This window comes from Arvicanthis niloticus, chromosome 2 (assembly GCF_011762505.2).
Source record: "Arvicanthis niloticus isolate mArvNil1 chromosome 2, mArvNil1.pat.X, whole genome shotgun sequence".
Lineage (NCBI taxonomy): Eukaryota > Metazoa > Chordata > Mammalia > Rodentia > Muridae > Arvicanthis > Arvicanthis niloticus.
Genome location: NC_047659.1, coordinates 6,007,225 through 6,017,184, shown reverse-complemented (window position 1 = coordinate 6,017,184; position 9,960 = coordinate 6,007,225). Strand labels below are relative to the sequence as shown.

At 47.8% G+C, this 9,960-nt stretch overlaps 1 protein-coding gene across 1 annotated transcript in view; it reads right to left on the bottom strand.

The window, feature by feature from the left end:
* The window catches only part of Ak8 (adenylate kinase 8), a 115,818-nt gene that overhangs the window by 63,572 nt on the left and 42,286 nt on the right, over positions 1-9,960 (bottom strand). Inside the window, exon 10 of the mRNA XM_034496037.2 lies at positions 9,248-9,337. Within this exon, the coding sequence (XP_034351928.1) occupies positions 9,248-9,337 (90 nt within the window). The remainder of the gene's footprint in view (positions 1-9,247; positions 9,338-9,960) is intronic.

The following is a 9,960-nucleotide window of genomic DNA, read 5'->3' as shown; positions in this document are numbered from 1 at the left end:
CATAGATCGACATACCTGGGGGAGGAAGCTTTAGGACAGCCCATGTTGAATAGAAAAGTAAATTCATGTGTTTAGGACTCAGTGCTTGGACTATGTGTATGTGCACGTGTGTACGTGTGTGTGTGTGTGTGTGTGTGTACGTGCGCACGCGTGTATGCATGCATGCATGTCTGTGAGTGTGAGTGTGAGTGAGAGTGCAGGCACAGGGGTGGATGGGTGTGCACGCACAGAAAAATGAAAGAAAAATGTGGGTTTTTTTTCCAATAATAAAAAGGAAGTTACTCTGCGGGGCCCCTAAAGCTTGTGAAAAATTAAACTCGACGGATTCAAACTGTCCTATTTCCACTTCAAAAGCGAAGAGGCGCTGAGCTCTTCCTAACTTAGCTTCAAACGCCCAGCACCCTAGAAAATTTCTGTAGAAAAATAAAGGCTGGCTGTTCCCCCAAGCGTGTGCCGGTTACTGTGCCCGCTGTCTCTCCTCCACTAATTATGCCCCTGTGAGTCTATTAATCATCTGGTAAATTATTTAGAGAGGCCTGCGCTGTCTTCAGCGAGTACAAACACAGCACACTGCAAGGCTGCTGGTAGCGGGCAGAGGTCCCCCAGGGTCTCCCCTCGGCGGGAAGGCAGCTTGCAGCTAGCACAAGCTCCAAACAAGGATCGCACCGCTTACCTCCTCACATGGGGGCTTTGCATGGTCTTTCAACTCCAAAGCTCTTTGCAAGTTTTAAACAAAAGAGAAGAGAGCAGCCTATTGTCGACTCTTTCGTGTGCATTTAGCGGTGAGAATATTAATTCCCTGTTTTTAACAAAATGAGTCCTTGCAACTAGGCTCTGATGCAGGTTGCCTCCTGGGACTCCCGGGACTCACAGAATGCTCTCAGAATCGCTGTAACCATCCCTGTTTGGGGCTGGCATGGGCTGGCCTGGCGTGCTAGCTAGTTTTGCTAGGTGAAGTGAGGGTCTCAAGTCTCCGTCAGACCTACCACCTCTGTCTGGATTCTATGAGACCTCGAGGGACCTTACAAGGCAAACATGTTTAGGAAATAGAGGCTGTGTGGGAGAAATTACTGCTAACTCTAGGTAACGATCTTTTCCAAACAAAACACACTAGAACTGCCATCTTTACTATGCCAATTAAATAGCTGTAGTTTCCCCTGGAAACAGGCACAGGTCTGGGAAGTGACAAGGAAAGTGGGCCTTCCTATAGGAACCCTGCATTAACTGCTGGTTTTCAGGCAGGTAAGTCAGGAGGAGCCCATTGCAAGCCCGTCAAGAGCCAGCTAGGCAGAGCTGTGCTGGATGGCTCACCCTTCCTGAAGAGCAAGGAGACGGGAAAGCTAGAGCCTAGTGCTTACCCACTGAAGAGACAGACATGTCCTGTGTTGCAGGGTCCTGATGGGACCAAGCTTGCTGTGAGCAGACAGCTCAAGATAAATCCATTACACATTTAAAGCAAAGGCTTAAACCAAAGCTAAGCTAGGCCTTTGGCTGGTTTTTATTGGTGTTTTATTTTTATTTGAGACAGTGTCACTGTGTAGTCCTGGCTGGCCTGGAACTCTCAGAGGCTCACCTGCCTCTGCTTCCTGAGTGCTGGGATCAAAGCTGTGTGCCACCACATCATGCCCTTTGGCTAGTTTTAATCTCCTCCACTGAAAACCCAAACAGTATCCAAGAATGAGACTGATGATCAGATCAGCGGTGGACACCACCCTCCTGAACTGAGGTGAGGCAGTAGCATGTCACGGAGGGGGGGGGATGGGGGGACGGGACCCACAATCTGGAAGTAAGCTCCATCTCCCTCCCCTCCCCCTCCAAAAGGCAGTGTATATTTTCCAACCAGGTGAGTCAGCCAGCACAGCCGAGTGAGCCAATGGGGGGCAGGGGCCCGGCCCTGTGTTTAGAGAACCAGACCCTCAGATGGCAAATACGCACTGACCACTTTCCTAAGGAAGTTCCCCATCCCTGGAATTCAGAAAGCCCACAGAAACAGAAACCTTTTGGTAGGAATGAAGCCAGGGGAAGGAGCCAGACCACCTGGAGGTATGGTCACTGCATGCACGCACCGAGACCTCCTAGCCCTGTTTTCGGGACAGAACCTTGGCATGTGCTGTGGGCTTCCATAGAGGCAGAGGATGGAGTCAGAGCTGATGGTGATCTGGGTTGAAATGATCCAGAAATGCTAGAGAATTTGCTTTTCTGAAAGTCAAGAATCCCTTTTTGCTCATTTCGCACCCAGGTGGAAGGAAGTGCCAGGAGTCTCTCAGGAAAGGCAACACGCTTGAAGCCTGGCTGGCAGGCCAGCCCTGTAGGCTGGAGCAGGGAAGGCTGCCTAGAGAATGACACATGTGGGACCCTGGGGAATAAATTTGTTGTGCGTGCTGAAGCTCAAATCAGAATGGGTTTGGGAGGTCAGACCTATATATTTCAAAGTCTGGGACACAGGATAAGCAGCTCGAAGGCCCTCTGTGGTGCTGTCGCCTAGAGCTGGGATCAAGAGATTCATGACAAGCCAAGATGCCAGCCCTGGAGTCCTTTACCCAGAAAACATGGAAAATTGGGGGAATGATTACTACACTTATTAATTTTCTGCTGATTCGACAGGAAAGAGGTGTTGGCAGCAAGGACAGAGAGGGGACATCACCAAGTCTGCAGAGGTCACAGCTGGGACACAACAGCGTGAGGCCCGGTGGGGGACTTGAGGAAGTGGTTCCATGAGGGCAGATGACATTTGGATCCACCTGGCTCAGCCAGTGACAGGACTGGAGGGTGGCAGGGACCACAGAGCTGTGGGGCTCTGGTGCATGGATGGTGAACAGAGAGAGGCGGGGGCCTGAGCCTGCCACAGCAGGGAGGTCTTGTCGACAGGAAAGGTCACCAGGAGGCCAGCAATGGGAGCTGAGCAAGCAGAGTGCTTATGGGTGCTTACAGGTTCTTATGGGTTCTGGATGAGTCTGAGCTGCCTGACCTGGTAGTTGTTCAGGATGGGGTTTCTGGGTGTCCATGTGGCAGTGTTGCCAATCAGCTCAGAGGTCCCAGGGGCTTCTGGGACACAGTGTAGCTCTCTGTCTTTTTACTTTTTTTTTTTTTTTTTTCCTACCCGTTGGCTTCAAACTTAAGCTATAAGCTAGTGGTATCGGGCCTGGTGGCAGCACACACACCTTTAGTTCTAGCACTAGGGAGGCAGAGGCAGGTGGATCTCTGAGTTCAGTGTCAGCTTGGTCTACAGATTGAGTTCCAAGACTACCAGGACTACACAGAGAAACGCTGCCTCAAAACCAAACCAAACCAAACCAAACCAAACCAAACCAAACCAAACCAAACCACAACAGCAACAAAACAAGAACAAATAAATCAAAAGCCCAAACTTAAGCTACATAGCTGAGAATAGCCTTGAACTCTTGACCCTACTCACTGTGCTGTGACTGTGATTACAGTCACACAACACATTTCTTGACAGTCTCTCTGCTTTTATAATCCTCTGTGCCTGGTTAGCCCAACTCTCTGCATCTTGTGGGTCTTGATTTTCTTTGGAAAAATTCATAACTTAGTATTTCCACATTCCTGAGACTGCTGTTGGGCCTCAAGGCTAAGATACTAGAATATGACTAGGAATCTGAAGAGGGATAGACTCCTGTATACACATACACACATACACACATACACACATACACAGATATATGCATATACAGTACAAACATATACATACACAGATACACACATACATACACTCATGCACACATACAGCAGATACACACATAAACAGTATACACATAGATACATATACATACATATGCACATATACACAGATGCACACATGTACAGTACACATATACAAACACACACACAGAGACACACATATGCAGATACACATATACAGTGCACACATACACATATACACACACAGACACACATACATACACAGAGACACACATACACACATATACAGTACACACATACATATGGAGATACACATACATACCCACAAACACATGCATACACACATAAACACATACATATACCTATGGGTACACATATACACACACACACACGTAAACACACATACATACATATACACACACATACACACACTGTAAGTGATGTGCAGCTGTGATCTCCCTCTTCTGAATTTAAAGTGTAACAGAGAATGCCTGTCCTTTAGCATTCTGATACGGCAGTGGAAAAAAACATGAGAGAGCCTCTTTTGGGAGGGGCCTTCTGAACTGCTACCTTCTGCCTTCTGCCTCTGCTCAGCAGACATCTTGTTCTGGGCAAGATCTGAGAGTCCATCTCACAGGTCCACCATCGGGATGTGGACATTTTGAGTGTCTTTCCCTGGGCCTGGAGGTCTGTGACCTCAGACCTCAACCACATCTCTACTTTGTGGCCCCTGCTGCTCTGGGAGCTACCTTTTCATGGGATCTGCCTCACAGAAGAAATGGTTTATTCTGACTTATAGGTCAAGATACAGCCTATCATGGCAGGAGACTGAAGTAGCTTGTCCTGGCTGGTTTTGTGTCAACCTGACACAAGCTAGAGTCATCTGAAAGGAGGGAACCTCAACTGAGAAAATGCCTCCAAAAGATGCATTTTCTTAATTACTGGTTTATGCTGGAGGGCCTGGCCATTATGGGGGCTATCATCCACGGGTAGGTAGTCCTGGCTTTCATAAGAAACAGGCTGAGCAAGCCATGGGTTCTGGAACAGCCAATAAGCAGAACCCTCCACGGCTTCTGCATCAGCTCCTGCCTCTAGGTTCCTGCCCTATTGGAGTTCTTGTCCGGGATTCCTTCAATGATAAATGGTAATATGGAAGCAACCTAAGCCAAATAAACCCTTTCCTCCCTAAGTTGCTTTGGTCATGGTGTCTTATCATAGCAATAGTGACCCTGACTAAGACACAGCTAGTGATGTCACAGCCACACTCGGGAAGCAGAGAGCGATGGATGCACACTGCCACTCAGCTCCCCTCCTCTGCTTACACAGTCTGGGATCCCAGACAGGAATGTTCCTGCTCACCAAGGTGAGCCATCCTGCACTAATTACCGTAATTAAGACAATCCCTCTCAGGTGTGCCTTCAGGCTTGTCTTCTAGGTACTGCCAGACCTTGTCAAGTTGACAGACAACACTAACAGTCACAGGATCAGAATTCAGGAGCATTCATTTCTCAAGCCTGATCATTAACACACCTCTTTAATCACAGATATCACTGTACTCGGACAGCCTCCTCCAGGCTGTCAAAAAGCAGAGACTTGGAAGTGGGCATGCCTGTGGATGGTCAGGTCCTTTGTTCCACCCCACCTTCCTGCCCAGCTTGTGAGGAGCGGTGCTTGTGTTCCCTTTTCACGCCCAGAGCTCCGACTGGCTTGGCAGCTACTCGCTAATGAAGCCCTGAGTGGTGATGATATGTAAACGTACTTCTCTATGCCTGTGAGAGTGGGCTTAGTGAGACAAGACGCAAGATTTATTGCTTCTGTTGGGAAGGTATGATGTGATGGCTGTTGTGTCAGTTATTTGTAGGACACGTGAATGCAGAGTGGTGTTCAGTCTACACAAACACGGAGCAGTGAAGGGGTAAAATGGTGCAAACACCGAGGAGGGGAGCCATCCAGAGAGACACAAACCTGTCTCGTATTCACAAGACTCAGGATCAGGGTGAAAGCCATGCACGTCAGCTGGCCCCTCAGAAGGGCCTACTTGTCTGGGTGGAGGCTGAAGGAACCACTCTGTGTGGCCTGATTTCCCCAGGGGAAGTGACTCTCCCCCACCCCCACTCGGTGATGGTGATACCCCAGGACACTTGAGAACAGAGGGGCTGGGACAAGCCACCACACTTCCCAAAACAATACCAAATCTTCAAAAGTAGTCTGTGACCTAAAGTATATGGTAGGCATAAGGACCTTGTGGGAAAATTGGTAACAGCGCTTAAGAGCATTTGAAAGCAGTCAAGACAACCAACCAAACGGCCCAGGCCTTCACTGCCGGTAGTGACTAAAGATTGGGTAAAGAGGAACACAAGCCACAGCAATTCACAAAACCAGAAACACACGGAACAATTATCTTAGCAAATCATAGTCAACCCTGCCATTATAATCAAATATATACTCAAAAGGTGATCGCAATTAAAAACAGGTTACTTGTTGGTCTAACAGATGAGCAGACTTTTCTGGGAGGCAGAATTGCACTCCTCCAGCCCCAGTCGACATCTATGCATTTGAGGCAGCAAGCATAAGGAACAGTTTAGCAACCTCAGACTCTGCTTGGCTTGGACCACTCACCCGACCCTCTCCAAACAATGCCTCTAGCAACCGGTTAAGCAGCCTAGAAACCAAGCCTGCTTTAGATGATGGAAATAAGTTATTCCCTGTCCTAGTTTGGTTTCTGCAACTTGGGGAGGAAAGTGTTTATTTGGCTTCTGGGTTATAGCCTATCACAGAGAGAAGCCAGGGCGGAAATCTGGAGGCAAGAACTGAAGCACAGACTATAGGGGAGTGGTGCTTACTGGCTTGCTCTTCATGGCTTGCTCAGATACCTTTCTTCTACAGCCAAGTTCCAACTGCCTAGGGAGTCCACAGTGGACTCTTACATCAATCAACAATCAAGAAACAACCACAGACATGCCCATAGGCCAATCTGATGGCTCCCTCTTCCCAAATATGTCCAGGTTTGGGTTAAGTTGACAAAAACTAACCTGTACACTCCCCTTAGTGGTCCCTTGAAAACATCCCATTTCCACTTAAACATATCACGGACACAATCCAATAATTACAGGCTGGGGGTTGGGCCAGATTACACTGGTTTTAGGTGCATGTGCAGTAAGAAAAACTGTGTCCTTGAACATTTTTAGGACAAGTTCCCTATTCGCCACCTTATGCCTCAGTAGTGTGATTAAAGCCAGATGCATCATGGGAAGCAGCATGCACAGTGAACAAGGGTTTACACAGTCAAAATCTCTTTATCAAAACAGAGACCAGCTCTCACCACGTTCCTTACCAAACTCCTCCTCTGAAACCACTGTAAAAAGAAAGCCCTGGACAATAACCACACATATGGCCACTGTCTGTTTGGACAGTGTACTTTTTTTTTTTTTTTTTTTTTTTTTGGTTTTTCGAGACAGGGTTTCTCTGTGTAGCCCTGGCTGTCCTGGAACTCACTCTGTAGACCAGGCTGGCCTCGAACTCAGAAGTCCTCCTGCCTCTGCCTCCCAAGTGCTGGGATTACCACCGCCCGGCTGGACAGTGTACTTTTGATCTGAACTGTTGCTTTGCTTTTATTTATTTTTTAAAGACTTATTTATTTATTTATTTATTTATTTATTTATTTATTTATATGAGTATACCATTGCTCTCTTCAAAGACACCAGAAGACGGCATCGGATCTCATTACAGATGGTTGTGAGCCACCATGTGGTTGCTGGGAATTGAACTCAGGACCTCTGGAAGAGCAGTCGGTGCTCTTAACCGCTGATCCATCTCTCCAGTCCATTGCTTTGCTTTTAAATGACGTTTCCTTTCTACTTCTGCACATCTGTGTGAGTCACTATTTCAGTTCTGGGGATAAGGAGCCAAGGACAGCTGGGTGTGGCACACACGTCTTTCATGCCAGCATTCAGTAAGCAGAAGCTGGCAGATCTGTGTGAGTTCAAGCCTGCCTGGTCTACATATTGAGTGTGCCTACACAAAAAAAGCAGGGGAGAAAGAGAGACAGAGACAAAAAGAGACACAGAGAGACAGAGAGGCAGAGAGAGATAGACAGAGACAACAGACAGATAGACAAACAGACAGACAGACAGAGACAGAGAGGGACAGAAAGAAGCAGAGACACAAAGAGAGATAGAAAACACTACATTGCTTTGCTTCTAAAAGGAAGGAGGGCCTAGCAGCCAAGGAATACAGGAAGCCTCTAGAAGCTGGGTGTAAATTCTTGCCAGAGCCGGGACAACCCTTTACTTCAGGATTTCTGGCCTCCATAATAAAATAAACTTGTGTTATCTTGAACTACAAGGCCTGTTACCCAACAAACGTGCTGGTGACAACCAGAAGGGGAGAAGAGATGGAGAAAGCAGGCACAGGGTGAGGTAGGCATGCACACCAGCACAGTATTCAGTACCCGGGTGTCAATGGGTGTGACTTTAATCCATTGATTCAATCCATCAGTGGATAATTGGGCATGCTGTCAAGCTTATATATACTCAAGAAAACACACCTCAATAGAATAACACAAGGGATGTGAGCTTGGAAACTAATCAAATGCTTGCTGGTTTTGGTAATTTCATATTTGGGGGAACACATGGGGCATGTTACGAAAAGGGTCAAGGGTTGCTGTGCACTCACGGCTGCTGTTGACTCTGTGACCTTATTATGAGGCTTGTTCACTCTCTTTGGGTCTGATCTCCCAGGTGCTTGCTGGCGGGGAACTAGTTTTTCACACAGTCATGAATGGCATGGAACAGGACAAAAGCCAAGGCTACCCAGCTATGTGCCTCTGGCATCCTGTTCATTCAGCCCACCTATCTGCAGCGTGGAACTTGGCACTCCTGGGGCAGGGGCAGACTCGCAGACACATATCAGGTGCTGCCAAGTTTGCTCCAACTGCCATCATTATTGTTTTTGTTGTTGTTATTTATTATTATTATTATTATTATTATTATTATTATTATTATTATTATTCAGGATCCCACACAGCTCAGGCTGACCTTAAACTCATAGTGTAGCTGAGAGTGATCTTCACCTTCCGAGTGCTGGGACTTCAGGTGTGCATCACCATGCCCAGTGTATGCCACTGCCTTGGGAAGCTGGCCTGAGAACTCAGAGATGCTCTTCTGGAGAGTCAGATCCAGGAATGCTTTCAGAGTGTAGACAACACAGGGGACTTGAAAAGACTATTTGATACCGTTTCCCTATCAAGCCCTCCTCTGGTTCATCCTGAAATTTGTAAAACCATAGGAACCTTCTTCTGGCTTTCAGTAGTTCCTCTGGGTACCACACCCTATAAGCACACTATCAGTTGTGAAAAGTAAACCTTCTAACCAGGAAGAAACGGAATGTTCTAAACTGCCAGTGGCAAGACACCACATCTGTGACTTCCCTGGCACGGGACCAGGTGTGGATGCCACTCCGTCTTTCCTAAAAAGCAAGCCACAACCGTGGCACGTCTACATTCCCCTCCCTATGCCCACAGGTGGACAGAGCACCTGCCCCGGAGCCACTAGGTTGAGGCAGTTAGTGGAGAGAGTGGTCTACCTACCTGTCATCCTCTTCTCAAAGAATGGCTGGATGAGCTCCCCGTAGGCTGACTTGGCTGCTATAGCCTCCTTCAGCAGCTGCCCGCAGCTGACTGCGGGGAGAAGAGGGGAGACACTGTTAAATTTTAAATAGAAGGAAGGATGGATGAGAGAAAAGACGTTCCGGCTCACATTGCCTGCTGGGGTGGGAAAGGTCGTTGAAAGAAATATATAAAAGGGTGTGGGGTGTCCAAGAGAAAGTAAATATCAAAAAGGAACCTGGAAATGAGGAGAGAGGGAGAAGGTGAATGAAAAGGAATGCATTTGCCAGAAAGCATCAAGAATGGACCACTCGGGAAGCCACTAATGAGCCTGTCGCTCACAGGGAGGCTTCTGCAGGGCCCTGGCTATACCGGGAACTGCTACACAGACTGGGTGCTCTCTGGGTTGCAATGAAGGAAGGGCATGCAGTTGGGGACACATTCACAATGTGTTGATGCAGGGAGGCTGGGAAGCATGGTGATAACCCAGCCCTTCCATTCGTCAGGGTCCTGGGGTCAGATGAGTGTTTATGAAAGGACCAAGGCCGCATTCTTCACTGCCCTGGTTACATGTCCACTGCAGCGGGGCCTCTTCTGTCTTGTCCCACTGTGTCTCCTGCTCCAAGCCATAGCCACCACATGGGAGAGTCTGGTCAGTGGCTTTCGAATAACAAATAAACAAACAAACACCCGAA